The 19,279-nt window shown below is 34.2% G+C and overlaps 1 protein-coding gene across 1 annotated transcript; it reads left to right on the forward strand.

Moving 5' to 3' along the window:
- The first annotated feature begins 1,036 nt into the window (after positions 1 to 1,036).
- Positions 1,037 to 3,583, forward strand: LOC147539188 (protein FAR1-RELATED SEQUENCE 5-like). Its single transcript, XM_086643081.1, has 3 exons — positions 1,037 to 3,088; positions 3,167 to 3,334; positions 3,575 to 3,583. The coding sequence occupies exons 1-3, from the start codon at positions 1,037 to 1,039 to the stop codon at positions 3,581 to 3,583; spliced, it is 2,229 nt and encodes a 742-aa protein (XP_086499207.1).
- The last annotated feature ends 15,696 nt before the right edge of the window (positions 3,584 to 19,279 follow it).

Below are 19,279 nucleotides of genomic sequence, written 5' to 3' on the forward strand. Positions count from 1 at the left end.
CAGTAGGGCGACGGTCCAGATTAGAAATTGGTCAATTCTCCCCCAACACATCACTGTTGCTTAAACAGTTAAACCCTAAACCTCCCTTCTCTCTCTGACCTATCTCTTTGAAAACCTGACCTAAGGATCAAAAGTGAGGTTTCAATATTTTTCTTTACCAATTTTTTGGAGATTTATAAAGGTTTGGATAATTAAATTGTTGGTGAAGTTTATTTTTTGAAGATCCATCCACTCTCAAGTCAACTCAACTCAACTCCAATTTCTGAAAAAATTTTGAGGTAAAAACTTAGGGTTTTTACAATACCAATAAAATCTAGATTATGTTTGATTGCTTATATTTTATTCAACTAATTAAGTTAATATTAATTTTAGTTTGATAATATCTAATTTTAGTTTCATAATATTTTGACTTAGAGTTTTTACAATACCAATAAAATCTAGATTATGTTTGATCGCTCATATTTTATTCAACTAATTAAGTCAATATTAAATTTTAGCTTGATAATATGTAGTTTCAGTTTGATAATATTATTGACTTAGGATTTTTACAATACCAATAAAGCATAGATTATGTTTGATTGCTCATAGTTTATTCAACTAATTGAGTTAATATTAATTTTAGTTTGATAATATCTAATTTTAGTTTCATAATATTTTGACTTAGAGTTTTTACAATACCAATAAAATCTAGATTATGTTTGATCGCTCATATTTTATTCAACTAATTAAGTCAATATTAAATTTTAGCTTGATAATATGTAGTTTCAGTTTGATAATATTATTGACTTAGGATTTTTACAATACCAATAAAGCATAGATTATGTTTGATTGCTCATAGTTTATTCAACTAATTAAGTCAATATTTAATTTTAGTTTGATAATATCTAGTTTTAGTTTTATTGGGTCAACCTTTATTTGTCGTATAATTGTTATCTATTTAAGTTGCACTCACTTGTATTTGTCGTCAGTTATTACTTGAATGTACCTCTTTGTAATATATATTTGTTTACTTTTTAGTAACTACTTCTGTGAAGAAATGACTTCAGAAAGTGGATATTTTGAGCGCACTGTTGTAGCAGACACAGAAGTAGAAGTACCTAGGTCTGGAATGGAGTTTAATAGTCTTGAAGAGTTGTACAACTATTGCCTTTGTTACGCCAAAAAAGTGGGACATCCAGTGAAAAAGACATCACAGAGAAGAGTAGAAGGAATTTTAAGATATGTTAAAATAGCATGTGCTAAGGGGGGAAAGTATATATCGACATCAAGTAATCCTCAACCAAGTAGCAAAAGTGGTTGCAAAGCAGGAATTAATGCTAAGTTGCAAGACAACGGAAAATGGGAGACTACTATTGTGAATCTTGAGCATAACCATATCCTTAGTCCAGGAAAAGTTCGTCATTATAGATGCAATAGGAAGATTAACCCGTATGTAGCTAGACAACTCGAAATATGTGATTTGGCTGGGACAAAGACAAGTCGTAGCTTTAGGCAACAAGTGGTGGCAGCTGGTGGACATGAGAATGTCCCATTTACCGAAAGAGATGCAAGAAATTATATTGAAAAGAAGAGAAGGTTACGTCTTGGAGAAGGAGATGCTGTTGCTATTCAACAATATTTTTTGGCTATGCAAAGAAAGAACAATGGTTTCATTTTTTCGATGGAAGTAGATCATAAGTCTCGTTTACGTAATGTTTTTTGGGCAGATAGGAGGAGTAGAGAGGCATATAAAGAATTTGGAGATGTTGTGACATTTGACACGACTTATCTAACGAATAAGTATCATCTTCCTTTTGCCCCGTTTGTTGGAGTGAACCATCATGGGCAGTCTATTTTATTGGGTTGTGGGTTGTTGTCTAATGAAGATGCAGAATCTTTTTCATGGTTATTTAAGACATGGCTTACTTGTATGGAAGAAAGAGCTCCGGGCGGGATTATAACAGACCAAGATGCAGCCATGCAAATTGCTATTCAGGATGTATTTCCCAATACAAAACATCGATGGTGTTTGTGGCATGTAATGAAGAAAATACCTGAGAAACTCAAAAGTTACAAAAAGTTCAATGAAATAAGTTATGCTCTTACTCATCTTGTCCACGAAACGCTTAGCATAGAAGAGTTTGAGTATGAGTGGATGCTTACTATACAAAAGTATGACTTGCAAAAAAATACATGGTTGACCCACATGTACCAAGAGAGAAGACGATGGGTACCAATTTTTGTGAAAAATCATTTTTGGGCGGGAATGTCTAGTACTCAACGTAGTGAAGGTGTAAATGCCTTTTTCGATGGATACGTTGGTCCGAAAACTACCTTGAAACTTTTTGTCGAACAATACAATATAGCTTTAAGGGATAAAGTTGAAAAAGAGGCAAAAGAAGACTTTAGGTGCTACAATTTAGAAATGCCATGTGTGAGTCCATTTCAAATAGAAAAGCAAATGAGGGAGAAATACACACTTAAAAAGTTTGGAGATTTTCAAGAAGAACTAAAAGGAAAAATGGCTTGTGATACGACAAATTGTAGAGAGTCTGCAAATGTGTATGAATATACTATTTCAGAGGAGAAAGAATTTGGAAAAGACTCGAAAACTTATTCGTATAAAGTCATATTAGATGTTCAAGAATGTGAAATTCATTGCAATTGTTTGTTGTTTGAATTTAAGGGAATTTTGTGTCGACATGCACTAACAGTATTATGTAAGAACAAAATTAATGTCATTCCAGATAAGTACATTCTAAGGAGATGGAGGAAAGATGTAACGAGATCATACACAAAGATTAATTTGAACTACGGTCGATGGGATACAACACCTGAAGAAAAAAGATACGAAAAATTGTACCAATCTTTCACCGAAGTAGCTTCTGTTGCAACTGAAAATGAACGAATTACCGAGCAGTTGAATGATTATATCCTAAAATTTAAGCCAATAATAGAGTTCCAAGATAAAGTGGGCAATGGTTCTGGTTATACCGTTGACTGTGCAGAAAATGCACGACAAGATATTCTTGATCCGGTATCATGCAAAGCAAAGGGGCGCCCTCGGGAGAACAGATTCAAGAGGAAAAATTACAAATCGAAGAAACGTGTAAGTCAACTACTTCTTTGCTTTCTTACCTCTCTTATTTGTTTATATGTTAACTAAATTTGTTGTTTTCTTTGTTAGTGCACTAGTTCTAAAATGCCGGCATCTAGTCCGATTTGTAATATGACTCGTGATCCGATTCCAGTTCCAGTTCCTGATCCGTTTGATGATTTAACAACTACTCAAGAGAGTCAACTGGGTGGTATTGTTACACAAGAAAATATGATCCTGACACCTCCACAAGAAATGGTAATTCATATCTCCTTATACTTGTTTGATTCATTTAGAAAGTATAATATATGTATTGATCTTCATCTTATTGTATGCAGTCACATATGAACTTATTAATGGGTGTACATCGTCTCCAAATGTACAACCTTCCAGGAATATAAAATGGAGAATATGACAATTATAGTACATAAACCAACGAGGAGTAAAGGTCTATACTATTTTTTGATTCATTTTGAATTTTTTTATGTGAATTTATAGGTTGTGTGAATCCTTAATCAATGGTGGTTTATGAGTAGTTTTATTCAATTGTATGTGTACTAATCCGTGCTTATTTGTTTGTTTGGTGGACAGGAAGATGAACCGGTCGACACAAGTTATGGAAGTGCTTCTTGAAGCTTTGACAGACTGGTAGTGCTTGAAGCAAAAGTTCATTTGGTTTATCAAGTTTTTTTTATTTTCTTTACTACCTGCAAGAACATCTGGTTTGACAGAATTATTTAGATTATTAATTCCTATGTTTGCTTCAGTGATTGGATTCAGATAATTTAATTTAATATGTTTTTGATTTTCATGAGTATTGTTTTTGAAATGTTATTGATCTCTATACTGCGACCTTTAGAGGGTCCTTCGATTCAACGAAAGACTTAAAAATAATGTCTAAATTTTTTTTACAGTAACACACTAATACAGGATGGAAGCAACATAAAGTACCAATGAGAAGGACATTTATGATACTAACTGTTAAGAGTTGTTCAGGCACACAATTAGTTTTTATTTTTATTTTTTTTGTTGAAACATTAATTACTTATTGGTAATATGAGATTTGATTTTTTCATCTACATAAAAATGTATTACATTGATTTTCATTTGGTTAGGGAGATAGTTTTTTTTTTTTGAAACAGGGTGATATTATATTTTAATTTCAACAAAAAAAAAAGGGTGATATTATTTTTTTTTTGATGAAGGAACATGGTGATAGGTTAGAGAGGGAAGGTTTTTGTTGAAACAGGGTGATATTATGTTTTTTTTTTTTATGAAGGAACATGGTGATAGGTTAGAGAGGGAAGGAGATTATCATTATCAACAGTGCGGTTTTGAGGGGAGAGGCTTTGGGGGAGGATTGACCAATTTCTAATCTGAACCGTCGCCCTAATGGACGGTTCAGATTAGAAAGGGAGGAGGGATTTAATGTGGAATGTGTGGGGACTTAAAACGAAACAAGTCTGTTTCGTGGACTAAAATTGAACAATTATAAGCACGGGATTCCAACTACGTGAAACGTAAAACGAGGCCACGTGTCGACAACCGATTGAGTAGCTATTGTGTATGCCTACCCCTTCGCCTCATATAGCATTTCTGTATATATATATATATAAGATATTAACCATGTGCTTACGGAAGTACAAAAGATGTGAAAGAGCTCAAGAAACTCTGAGCAAATCAAACAGCACATTAGAGAAAAAAAAAAGAGTTACATTTTATAGATAACAATAAGAATTCAACAGAGTATACACATAGAAATGTTCTCAAAATATCTAACCAGCAATCCACATGAAAAAATCAAAGCTTTAATTGACTTTGGCTGTGTCCTTGCAGACAACCTCACCGAAGAGACGATTATTAAAATTCATTTCGATGTTAACTCCCAAAAAATAGCTAAAGGAGTGATTTGCTGCAAAAAAAACCTTTATATGATAATTGTTCATACTTCCAATCTGTAAAGAAAGAAACTAAAGTTTGGTCTTAGAGTTGCAATATTAATTGTCATGATAAAGTAACTCAAAATATTGATCGTCGATAAAATTGCTAAGACAAGAGAAGGTAGGATATAGACTCTTCAAAACAAACACCTAATAGGAAATTGAAACTCCCATCCATGGAGCATATCCAGTGTGGGATATTGGAGTCAAAGCAAACACCTATTAGGATATAAGTTGAATCTTTAAATGATGGTGATACTAACCTTGTAGCCATTGTTGAAACCTGCTTGCAAGAAGTAGATCATAATAGGGTTGCCCACTTGAGAGGCTAATTGAATACAACATACCTTGCAAAAGAGAACCTGCTTGCAAGAAGTACCTTACAAGAGATAGAGAGAGAGAGAGAGAGAGAGAGAGAGAGAGAGAGAGAGAGAGAGAGAGAGAGAGAGAGAGAGAGGGTGGAGGTGGATTATAGTGTGGGAGTGGTGGGTGACAGATAGAGAGTAAGCACACAGAGCTTCAAGCATGGGCCATTCATGCAAGAAAACTATGTGTGCTCACTCTCTTCTGTCACCTCTCATATGAATGCCTAACTACATACTCCCATAAAATACAAACCAAAAAGAAGTATGAAACAAATTTACTAGACCTGTTATTGTACTAGATCATCACCTTCACCCCCATGAAACAAATCAATAGAAATTAGGGAGATATAAAATTTGACACTAGGAAACTGGGGTTTTAAGGGACAATATGAAGGTTCATAGTTGGCAAGAGAGAGAGAGAGAGAGAGAGAGAGAGAGAGAGAGAGAGAGAGAGAGATGAGACAGGGTAGATGATAAAATTTATAATTTGGTGTGGTGGGTGACAGATAGAGGGTGAGCACACAGAGCTTCAAGCATGAACTATCATGCAAGAAAAAACCATGTGTGCTCACTCTCTTCTGTCACCACATAACTACCCATAAAATTACAAACCAAAAACTTACCCACCTTACATGTGTACAACACCACTAGCTAGATCATGATTTCATGTACTTTATGATCACAACCATCAACAAATAACTTCTTCACTTAGCTATATCAACTAACCCTAATTGATCTTTCTCCAAAAAAGAACTAACCCTAGCTAACTGTTTTATAGCATAAAAAAACAACAATTTTAGTACTACTAGTAGTAGTAGTAGTAGTAGCTCTACTTGATGATTTGATGTGTTTGTGAAGAAGAAGGGAAGGCATGTTCATCCTTTATATAGGGATCCCAAAGTTGAGTTTGTTATCACCTTATGGTTCCATCTATCATCCTATTGGTTTATTCCCTTCCAATACTAATATTTTAACATAAAGTAGTTGAAGCAAACAAAAGAACATATCCTTCATCATTTTCTTTCCCACTCTAGAATGTATCTAGATCTCTCTTAGCTAGTGTACTCTTTCTCTCTCTTACCCACACCAGTCTCATTTATTCAATTCCTCATACCAATGTGTCTTGTAATTCTAAATTTCTAAAGTTTCTTCTTCATGTAGTCCCCACATAAGTATTCCCCCCTCTCCTTTCTTATCTCTTTGGTCATTTCCAATCTTATCTCTTCCCATGCTGTGTCTAAACATTGACAGTCTTTCCAAGTTTGAGGGTTTACAACAGGATATATTTCCAAGAAAAGAGAGAAAGACTAACTAAAGTAATTATATCTGGCTCTACTTTTTTTGGTTTGTATTCTTAATGGGAAAGGCTGGAATTTCATTAACTAAAAGAGGTCAGGCTTTGTTAGTTTAATCTATATGTTTAATAATATTACTTTAATCTACTCAACAAAAGTGGGATTAAACCCTAACTCTTCATTTCTTTGACTATGACAGTATAAAATTCCACTAATCAGATCATCATACTTAGTTGTAACCGTACATTATATATATAATATATGGCCTGTGCGCACATATGTAATCAGGTCGGCCGATCAAAACTGTGGGTTAGCATATGTAATTTGGTCGGCCGTTCGTGCTTTATTGTTATTTTACTACCTTTTCCGTTACATCATAGAGCCATTATTACATCACATGACATCCATGCATTATAAAGATGGGAATGGAATAAAAATGTAACTACCAGGAAACAGCCCTAAGGCCAACCATGAAACAGCCCCAAGCCATAGCATGAAATTTCCCTAAGGTCATGGGAAAAACCTTATATATCTACACTTAATTTATATCAATAAACTACATAACTCAAAGAGGGTAAACTAAGACCCGCAAAAATAGCCTAACCCATGGCCTCTTAGACTTTAGAGGGAAATTACAACATAAACACATGTAATGTTGGAGTTAATTGAATTGTTATTTGGGAAGGCTGATATCTTTTGAAGAACTGTGTTAAAAAGGATAAATTTCACAATTGACTGGTGGAGAGATGAACGGAAAGTAATGAACATTAGTATTTAACGTAGTTCAGACGAATATCTTGCCGCCATAATCTCGATGTACATCCACGAAAAAATCGTGGATTTATTTATAATCATGACAATCGTGGGTTTGATTCGTTACTTTCTCTACTTCGCAACTGAATTAATAAAGCTATATGACCAAACTGTTAAGCATGTGGTCATCCGACTCAAAATCAATTGTCAATTAGTAGAGAGGACCTAGACATTATATGCTAATGTGTGGCTGTAAATGAGAGAGAATTTCTAAGTAGAAAAGGTACCCGTCATATAGCTTAAGATCTTGATTGTGCCCCATATGGGACTTATAAATCACAAGTAATTTGTTCTTTCCATAGAAAACAAATAATTGTTTATAACCACCTGCCATTCCTTAACAAAAAAAAAAAAATAACCACCTGCCATTGCTAGTTGAGCTCTTTTATTTCTTTCATGAACATTTGACATTCCACCTTGTAAAATAATGTTGATGTAAAATTCTGGAGGTAGAAAATTGTAGAATTGACAAAGGTAATTTTATTAATGAAAATTACAAATAGATGTAGAGAGGCATAGATACGGAAACCCTATACCTAATTTACATGTGATTACAACCGTTGGATGAGTGTTATCTTCGACTGTCGAATGAGATGAAGGGATGTCCCTCAGAAGGGACTCCTCGACCACTGGTGTTCTTGGCTAAGGGTACCCTTTTATGTTACAATACCCTTTCTCTCATGTGGGACTATTCTCACACGTCCTCTCACGTGTGGTGTATTTCAGCCTAACACGTGTTTTTCTTTCTTTTCGGGTGACGTGAAGCATGTGTGGCTTTTAAACCAATCGAGTGTGGGTCTAGTTCTGATACCATGTTAAGTTTTTGGTCATCCAACTCAAAACCAATTCACAATGAGTGAAGAGGACATAGACATTATGTGCTTGGTTGCTAGATACATTTTCTTTCATATGGGACTATTCTCACACCAACTCACACTTATAGAGTGAATTACGGTTTTCTATTTCCTCTAATTTAGGAGAGTAGCATAAATTAATAGTATTAGAGAAGTACAAGAGATTAGTGACTCTGATTCTCATTAAGTTCAAATGAAAGAGATTACAGAAGAATTTAAAGAGAAAAGAGTAACAAACCATGTTCTCTCTCTAACTAACCCATAACTAACTTATAACAACCATAAGAAGTTATCTTCCAGTGACACAAGAGTGTACGACCCTATGTACAACCTATAACCAACTAAACAACCATAGAGGTTCTTGATCCAGTGGGAATGTGTTGTCTACCAAGGGTCCAACTCCAATTAGAAATTGTGCTCTATTACCCTCCCTCAAGCTGGAGTTGCGGGTAAGAGCTTAAGCTTGCTTCTAAAGATAGTAAATTGATGACCAGGGAAAGCTTTGGTTAAAACATCTGATGGATGATCTTTTGTAGAGATATTGGAGAGTTTAATTCTTCAATTGCTAACCAATTCACGAATAAAGTGAAAATCCAAAACAAAATGTTTAATTTTCGAGTGAAAGACTGGGTTTGATGCTAATGCCAAGGCTGAAAGATTATCACACCAAAGTGTAGGAGGTTGATGAAGAAAGCATAGAAGGTCTTTGAGAAGAGAGCACACCCATAATGTTTCAGCTGTTGTTTGAGCTAATGACCTGTACTATGCTTTTGTGGAGGATCTGGACACAGTATGTTGCTTCTTAGATGACCATGAAATGAGATTACCACCCAAGTAAAGTACAAAACCAGAGGTAGATCTACTGTCAGATACACTCCCAACCCAGTCAGCATCAGCAAATCCTTGAATATTCAAATAACTAGACTTAGTGAAGTGAATGCCATAATTAACAGTTCCTTTGAGATACCTTAGAATCCTTTTGACTGCTGTAAGATGAGAAGATGTGGGCTGACTCATGAACTCACATACAAGGCTAACTGAATAACTAATATCTGGCCTTGTCCATTTAAGGTATTGAAGAGCACCAAATAAGCTTCTATAGGAGGTAGGATCTTCAAGTAATAAACCCTTAGTGGGACTAAGTTTAGTTCGATGAAGTAGTGGAGTAGAGCAAGGCTTTGCATCAACCATTTGTGCTTTCTTGAGAAGATCTAATGTGTACTTTGTCTATGAGAGAAATAACCTAGAATTGTCTCTACGAACCTCCATACCCAAAAGATAATGAAGAGCACCCAAGTCTTTCATAGAAAATTGAGAACTAAGATCAGTTATGAGTGTAGCACAAGGTAAGGAAGAATTTTCAGTAACTAATATGTCATCCACATAGACCAAAACATAAAGAATAACTCCACCTTCACAAAAAGAGATGGGTCTGAAAAAGATTTTTGAAAACCAAATGGTAGTAGGGAATCGACCAGTTCCTCAACCAAGCCCTTGGAGCTTGTTTCAAGCCAAAAATTGATTTGTGAAGCTTACACACATGATTGGGTTTGGATTTATCTTGAAACCTAGGGGTTGAGTCATATAAACCTCTTCTTTGAGATGACCACGGAGAAAAGCATTACTAACATCAAGTTGTTTAATCATCCAGTCATTTTGAACAGCATGAGTAAGAAGCACTCTATGGTGGTTTGTTTAGCTACTGGGCTAAAAGTTTCGGAGTAGTCTATCCCTTCTTTTTGATGAAATCCCTTTTCCACCAATCGAGCCTTGTATCTTTCAATGCTTCCATCTGACTTTTGTTTGAATTTGAAAACCCACTTACAACCAACCAAGTTTTGATGTGGAGAAGGAGGTACTAGAGACCATGTATTGAGATATTCTAAAGCCTTAAACTCAGTAGTCACATAATTTCTCCGTTTAAGATCTTTGTTGGCTTGGGTAAAACAAGTTCATGTGTGGGGTAAAGCACTAGCATTTAGTGTTTCAGAAATAGGATGTTTAGTAGATGCTAAAAAAAGATTTGGGTTTGTACATGCCTCCCTTTGCTCTTGTTTACATAGGATGAAGGAATTGAATTTGAGAAGTTGGAAGTCTTGGTGGTTAAATGATAGGCCCAAGAGGAGAAGGAAGAGGTAGTGGTGTTGGTTCAGTGATAGGATTGGGATTTGAAATAGGGGTGTCATTAGTATTGCTGAAATGTTTGAAGTATCAATTGGTGTTAAAGGTAATAAGGAAGTGTTAATGGGAGATTTATGAACTGGGTAAGAACTTGTAGATGGTAATGACAAGTTTGGTGAGGAATCCTCTTTTGATTTTAAAGGAAAGTGATCCTCATATATACACTCTTCATGTAGTGATGTCTAAGCACATGTAGCCTTTTTTTATTCTGAGCATAACCAATGAATATGCATTCTTTGCTCCTAGGTTCAAGCTTATCATGGATATAAGGTCTCAACCAAGGATAACATGCACACCCAAACACTTTAAGAAAGTCATACTCTAGTGAACAATGGAACAACTTCTCTAAAGGTGAAATAGAATTCAAATTCTTCAGTGGAAGTCTATTTATGAGGTAGTTTGCTGTGTTAAGTGCTTCAAGCCAGTAAGAACTAGAGAGAAAAAATTGAATAAACAATGTTCTAGTAAGATCAATCAAGTGTTTATGTTTAGATTCAGCCACACCATTTTGTTCTGGTGTATGAGAACAAGTCATTTGATGTGAAATGCTTTTGTCTTGAAGAAAGAGTCTAAGAGAGGTAGATACGAATTCTCCACCTCCATCAGTCCGAAAAGTCTTGACTTTTTGTCCTAATTGGTTCTCAATGGTAGTAACAAATGTTATAAAAGCAGAAGTAAATTGTGACTTATGCGATAAAGGAATAACCCAACAGAACTTAAAAAATTCATCTATCACATTATCATAATATTGAAAGCCACTAACAAATGTAGTAGGTGTTGGACCCCATAAGTCTACATGCAACAGTTGTAAAGGTAAAGATGTTACAGTAGTAGAAGATTGAAAAGAAAGTTTCTTGCTTCTGCTTAGATGGCAATCAGAACAAAAAATGGGCTTGAAAGAAGCAGATGATAATAAGTGCTTCAACTTTTGTAAAGACTGAAAAGATGGATGGCCTAGCCTCTTGTGCCATAGACCAGGAGAAGTTGGCCTAGCAAGCAAAGCCTTTATTTGGGGTTTGGGAAGAATAGCCAGTATGAAGCTTTATTGGATAGAGACCTCCTTCAGCTGGCCCTTGGAAAAGAGTTTGGTTCGAAGTTAAGTCCTTCACATAGTATTGACAAGGATAAAATGTTAAAGAACAATTATTGTCTTTGGTGAATTTGTTAACAGACAGTAAATTGTGTGTGGCTTGAGGAACAACTAGCACATTCTTGAGAGAGAAAGTATGATTTTTATGACTCAAGGCAGAATTACCAGTTCGAGTAATGATCATACCTTGGCCATTTAATATACAAATCACCTCTTTGACCTTATAGGCAGAAGAATAAGAAGTTATGTTAAAAGTATCTGGTGTGATATGGTATGAAGCACTAGTGTCAGCAAACCATAGATTCACTCCTAAAATGTTTGTTGAAGCAAGCATAGCTGCTAAGTTAGTTGGTGGATTGCGAACTTGATAGGAGAAATTCATGCGATGATAACACTCAACAGCAGTATGTCTCACTTTATGACAAATTTGACAAGTAGGTCGATCTCCATTATTGTTTCTTGAAGCTTGATGAATCTAAGACTTCAACTGCTTGGAGCTATGACTGGAAGTAAGATTATTTCCTTGAGAAGAATAATTATTGTAATTTCTTTATCCTTTGTTTCGATTGACATATTGATTAAAGGAATTGCTATTATTGGATCGAAATTGATTGAATCGATTAAAAGGTTGTTGGACTTGAGGATTAGTAAATAATGTCTGATTAGTATTAAGAACATACCTTTTTTATCTTTCTGAAATAGTGATTTCTTCACTAACGAGTAAATTCTGAAGTTCAGTCACTGAAACAGGAGGTTTTCTCAACCTGATAGCAGTCGAAAAGAATCATATTCAGAGGGAAGAGCTCTCAAGATACTTACAACCAATTCAACACTAGAAGCTGGACTTCCAGCAGCTGCAAGAGAGTCTGAAATTTTCTTCATTTTTGTAAGAAATTCAGGCATCTTTTCATCATCCTTTTTCAGATCACGAAGATTTTCTTGAAACTGAAAGATATGAGAAGTGGAAGCTGGAGCAAAAGAATCTTCAAGATTTTGCCACAACTCTTGTGAAGAACTATTACCAACAACATAATGAATCAATGAATATACAAAGTTGAATTAAATCAAATTAACAAAGTCTGATCTTCTTCAATCCAATCGATATAGGCTGATTAATCTCTTTTTTCTCATCATCTAGGAATGGTTCTGGTTGGGGACATGATTCATCAATTAGATCTAACACTTTGTATTTTTTGAGAATCGGCAAGAACAGTGATCTCCAAGCCAAATAATTATCAATTTGAAGCTTGATTGGAATTACATTTCCCATAGAATTGATAGCTAACGAAGTAATTTTAAGATGATCCATATCAAAGATTAGTTACAAAAGAAAAATAGAAGAATCAGAAGAAATGATGAAGAGAAAGAAGAAAAGTTTTAGAGAGGGAAAGTAGAGAATAGAAGAGTTAGAGAGAGAGGGAAGAAAGAGAAGATTTTAGAGGAGAGCGTGAACTAGCTCTGATACCATAGTGACTCTGATTCTCATTAAGTTCAAATGGAAGAGATTACAGAAGAATTTAAAAAGAGTAACAAACTTTGTTCTCTCTCTAACTAACCCATAACTAACTTATAACAACCATAAGAAGTCATCTTCAATGATACAAGAGTGGACGACCCTATGTACAACCTATAACCAACTAAACAGCCATAAAGGTTTTTGATCCAGTGGGAATGTGATGTGCACCAAGGGTCCAACTCCAATTAGAAATTGTGCTCTACTAGAGATATTCTAAATTTATAAAACTATATATGTTGAATCTTCAAATATCTTTAAACACATTAGATTCTTCTTGATCGCTCAGTCTCTTATTCTTGATCCCTCTAATATTATTCATGTGTGTCATAAAAGAGACAAACTATAAGTTACTGTTAAGTACTAAGAGACTGATTGTGGTAAGATAAGAAGACTACTAATATATGGAAAACTACTTCAACAAAAAATAAAATATAGGACAAACATGACTGCATCAGAGGGGAAGAAACAAAAGCTACAAACCGTAAGCACTAAATCACAGACAATGGTATATAAGTTGTAATAGTGTACGGAGTTGATAGGGGGAGTTCCCCGTACAACCTGGTTTACTCCTTCAAATAGGACAAGGGGTCTTTTAGTCTTTTCGTAGAGCTTTCAGATTGTAAAATGACTAAAATGTTATAAATATTAGATTTATGGTGGATGACCACCACACCTTATAACTCCCACCACCATAAGGTCTCCACCATTACTTTGTATTCAAGCACCATTACTCTCCATTAGTTTTGTAACTCATCAAGAGGCCTATATAAAGAGCTTTCTTGTTAGTGAATAAGATGTACCAAACTAATGTATCTAAGTATCAATTTACCAATGTAGAGTATTCTCTACAAACATATGAATACAAATCAAGTTCTTCTTGTCTTTATCTCTTGGTCTATATTTCCATTATCTTTCTTCTTCCCTCTTTTACGTTTCACAACACGTTATCAACACGAATTGCTCTATGCCAAAGGGAAGAAGAAATTATCAACTCCTTGATCAAGATACAAGCAACTAAAAGATACGTAAGGTTGGTCAATTGTGATTGGGAAGTTAAAAGGTATTTAGACCTTTCTTTGTTGACTTAACAAATTTATTATTCTTATTTATCGCTAACCATTTATATTATTGTTGTTGAGACATTGAATCATTTCAAAAAGATATGAGAATTACATAGATGATAATGATAAGGTCAAGGTAAATTATTCCTCCAAGTAAATTGGTATTATTCTGATAACTCATTTTTAGTTTTATATGCAAGTGTATATCTGATAAATGTCAAGAATGATGGATTATTTCATATTTAACCATAATAATTTGGTGACAATCAAATTGAAGCATCTATATGTATATGAGATTACCAAACCTGAAGTTTGGTGTATATACTTCTTCAAATCTAGAAAATTTTAAAAGAATTACTAGAGTAAATAATCTCTAAGGATGAAAAGATATATTCCCTATGAGTTGGTTAATTATCACTAAAAAGGGTAAACCCTTGAAAAATAAAATTATCTATGCATTCCTGAAGAATGACAAATATTGATAGTTTCAGTATTATAATTCCATCGATTTTTAAGAGATTACAATTGAAGTTGTTGTAAGGAAAATATGACACTAAGTTCAGATTTCCAAATAAAGTTGCAAAATTTTAAATATCACTTTACTATATCAAAATATAGTCTGATCAAATTTGAAAGAGTTCTTCATCGTGTAAGGCGACCAATTTTTGTGAAAAAATCGGAAAAGAAAATATCACAATCTTGGTTGCACTTATATTGCAAATTTTTTTCATCATATATTAAGTGAAAAATCCAAAATATCTATTCAAGTGATGGTGATATTTGTATTTGCCTCTTTGGACGGTGGTGATATCCGCTAGAAAATTACACCTGAAGTTGTATACCCAAAGAGAAAGTGATGATGAATTTTAATAGAAAAAAAAAATCACATGAAGATGATATATCTCACATGTAATCAATCACATCTGAAGTTGTGGTATTAGAACAAATTGCTCACACCTGAAGTTGTGATTAGATAACAATTTTAGTTTTGTAGATCATAGTATATGAAAATAGAAAACAAAATCTGCCTGAAGCAATTGATTTTTCTTTTGTTTTTGTTACTTCCTCGAAGTATGTGCGCACAAATAAGGCGAAAATCTATCGACATTAGGGGGAGGAAGTCCTATATTAAATGTCGTAAAATACTTGATATTGATCGAGTCCCCTCATTTGGAATCAATATACGGAGATTTATACCTCCAAATTTTGATAGTTTCCAGAGTTTAGTATTCTCATACACGGATAAAGGTCATGGAAAATGATCAAAGCTAGTCAAAGTAGCATATACTCCTGGAGGAATAATTTTATAAAAGAACCCTCCTGAAGAGGCTATAGAATTAGAAATGAATGTGATTTATATTTCTAATAAAATTCCTTGAAGAGGATATGTGTAAAAAGAGACATTAGCCTTTTACTTGGGCACATACATGAGATTATTAAACTATGTATGATGTTAAAATTTGAGAAATCAAATAAATCATTTCAGACGATGTATTTATGAAAATACTAGCTATTGGGAGCATGTTGATCCCGAGTTACTCTAAGTAATTGGTAAAATTTTGATGAGATAGTTCATTATTTATGGATTTTTCTTACAAAATATTTATGTCTTCAAACATGAAGTCGAAGCACCAACCAAGATTTACCCTGAAGGTAATGAAGTAGACATATGTTAGAGTTGAATTGATATATCCTATTTTGACTCCTGAATAGTTTATCAAAGTTTGATAGTAGAGTATTGAAAAAAAAATTTCGAGTAAAGAAAATCTTGAAATGAATATACTCTGAAATGGTGAAAGGCTATAAGCTTCAAAGCAACTCATATTGTTTTCATTTATCATATGTCTTGGAAATTCGGGTCCAGAAGTACCTAATATAGTACAGACAATACTACATATATTGTAATGTAGTTTCAGAAAATAACCGTCATTCATATATAAAATGTCAATCGCGTTGTACTCTTTTTCCTTCGTCAAGGTTTTGTCCCATCGGGTTTTCCTTGTCAAGGTTTTAACGAGGAAACTATGCGTAGTTGAAAATTGTTTTAATTTTTTAAAAGTTGTAGTCTTTTTCCTTAGTTCAGGTTTTGCCCGATTTGATTTTTCTGACAAGGTTTTGGCAAGACAACTCTATTTTAAGACAATAGTCATCGAATGATGATTTAAAACCGCTTATGCGTGTCAAGTGGATTGTACAAGGAAATGTGATAAGTATATCAATTTCACAAGATGTTGTAGTTATCTTACTAATGTACATGGTACACAAATACAGATCACTAAATAGTGACTTCATTTGATATCCCTGAAGGATTTAACAAGCTTTAATTTAAAGTATGTACACATTTTAAAGCATTATACAAATGCAACTTGCATGTCAAATGCTACTTGTTATATTTTTGTGTATATATACCAAAAGGAAGTTGGCGATAAAAAGTTGAACAGTGCCCTCATTCATGAGGGGGAGCAAGTTTATGAATACACTGTATACTATAGTTTCACACTGTACTCTTCTTCCTTCGTTAAGATTTTTCCCACAGGGTTTTTCATAACAAGGTTTAATGAGGCGGATTATGTGAACATCGAAGATGAATGGAGAGAAAGAATTTGTACTCTTTTTCCTTCACTATGGTTTTGTCCCATTGGGTTTTCCTAGTAAGGTTTTAATGAGGCAATTTCTGATGTGGTGGACACCCAGGGGGAGTGTTATAAATATTAGATTTATGGTGGATGACCACCACACCTTATAACTCCCACCACCATAAGGTCTCCACCATTACTTTGTATTCAAGCACCATTACTCTCCATTAGTTTTGTAACTCATCAAGAGGCCTATATAAAGAGCTTTCTTGTTAGTGAATAAGATGTACCAAACTAATGTATCTAAGTATAAATTTACCAATGTAGAGTATTCTCTACAAACATATGAATACAAATCAAGTTCTTCTTGTCTTTATCTCTTGGTCTATATTTCCATTATCTTTCTTCTTCCCTCTTTTACGTTTCACAACATAAAATACCTCTTGTCTTATTTTCTATCCCAATAATGAGGTATGTCAGGGAGTACAGGGGAAGCGGGGTCGTGGTTTGGACTTTGGGGTGCCTGTGCCAAATTTTAATATGGGATTTTCGTACAATAAAAAAATAACAAGTAGAAGTTAATCAGAGTGCAAGATAAATTTAACAACATCTTGATGAAAATCATAGATGAATCCAATATATTTCGAAGAAAATAGTTATAGAAAAAAAATTTCAAAACTACTTTTTTATAAGAAATCTAGTCTAAGAATCCACAATCACTAGTGAACAAAAAAGAAATTTGTTTGTTATAGTTAGATCTTTGGCCATAAAGAAAATCCCCCCCCCCCACCCCTGCCACAACCATAATTTTGACGGCAATCACTGCCACCATTTTATTCTTTCTATCATCCTCTCTTCCTTCTTCCCTATCTCTTTCTCATCTTTTTCCTCTCTTTCTATCTCTCTAAAACCCCCTACAGATCTGAGATGCATCAAAATGAATAAAGTATACAATTAATCACCTCATGCAACAAAAATTGTCTATTTCATTCTTCATTCTGATTTTGCACAAAAATCGTAATCTATGATTGAATTTTTTTTATACTCGATAAATTCAGAAGATTCGGAGTTTAGGAACACACAAATTGGCTAATTATCGCCAAATCGTACTCCTACCTACTAAAATCTTCTTTAAAAACCTCTCCTTTTTCAAAATCCCAAAAGCATCTGGTGAGATAACTTAATGTAAACGAAAAGTATTGATTTCTATAGGATTTAAACATTGTTTCTTCTCGATTTGGTTATGAAAGGGGTTATAAAAGAACTTAGATCTAGGTATGTTGATTATATTAGATAAATTTCTAAATCCTAATTACAAAGCAGAAAAAATAAATACTTTTTTGATGGAAAAAGGAAGTTCAAATGTTGAGAATATAGAGGAATGAGAGATTTCAGATGAAGAACAACCAATTGAGAATGTCAAACAAAGAGAAGAAGAATCGAAAAATAAGTTAAAAGGGATTCTAGGGTTTGGGTGGACGGTCTATACTAGTATAATCTAGTACTGGTACTTACATGGACAAACTCAAGAAGAACAGGAAGTTCAGACTTGAAAACAGTTTTAACAACAGAGTCTGGTCAATCTCTGTAACACAAGTTACATTACAAAGACATCCTTTTATAAGAAGAAGAAGTGATGAACGGAGCGTGAATGTTGCAGAAGAGATTGCCGAGATAATTGGCATTGACATTCGAATAGAACTTGTTTTTGGATCTGAGATTATCATCACCATCAAACAACTACTACTATTTTGCAATTAGAGAAGGGGGAGATATTACTTGAGTCCAGAGAGGGAGAAAGTAACAACGAGAGGGAGAAAAGAAGCAGCAGAGAGTGAGATAGAGAGAGAATTAACAGGAGAGAGAAAGATAAGATATATGATGAACAAGTGAGAGAAGAAGATAAAGATTTTGGGGCAAACTTCAATCACATTAATTTTCGGACTACAAAATAAATATGCCCTAAGTCAATCTTAATTGACTAAGTCTTTATTCTCTTGAGATTTTTCTTTATGCCCCAAAGTCGCGACTTTATTGTATGTTCGATTAGAGGTTGATAACTACAAACAACACAGTGAAATCTCAAACTCTTATGGATTGTTTGTGTTTTAATGTAAAATCATATCGTATTGAATATTTAGTTTACAAGTTATTAAATATGACTAGGGGGAAAGAAAACAATTTGTTCACAAAAAGGTCAAAAAGACGTGATGGAGCAGATTAAGAGTTAGATAACAATTGTACTTTAGGTAGAGAAAAAGGGGATTTGGAGGCCAGGGGACTTGGACGGGAGCCACTAACATGGAAATTAGGACGCTTGCCAGTTGAGCTCACAGGCTTAACATGTTGATTAAATAGTTCTAACTATATATTGCGTTATTCAGCTCTCTAAGAAAAATAGACTCCTAATGGTGTGGGACCTGTGTGGTCGTCTTACCCGTATTAGGCCTTCCACGGGCCTGCAGGGAAACCCCCCAAATCATTTTTGAATAGCGTAACGTCAGGTTTACCC

This window comes from Eschscholzia californica, unplaced genomic scaffold (genome assembly GCF_041429995.1).
Source record: "Eschscholzia californica isolate CP2 unplaced genomic scaffold, dmEscCali1.0.p SCAF_5, whole genome shotgun sequence".
Classification (NCBI taxonomy): Eukaryota; Viridiplantae; Streptophyta; class Magnoliopsida; order Ranunculales; family Papaveraceae; genus Eschscholzia; species Eschscholzia californica.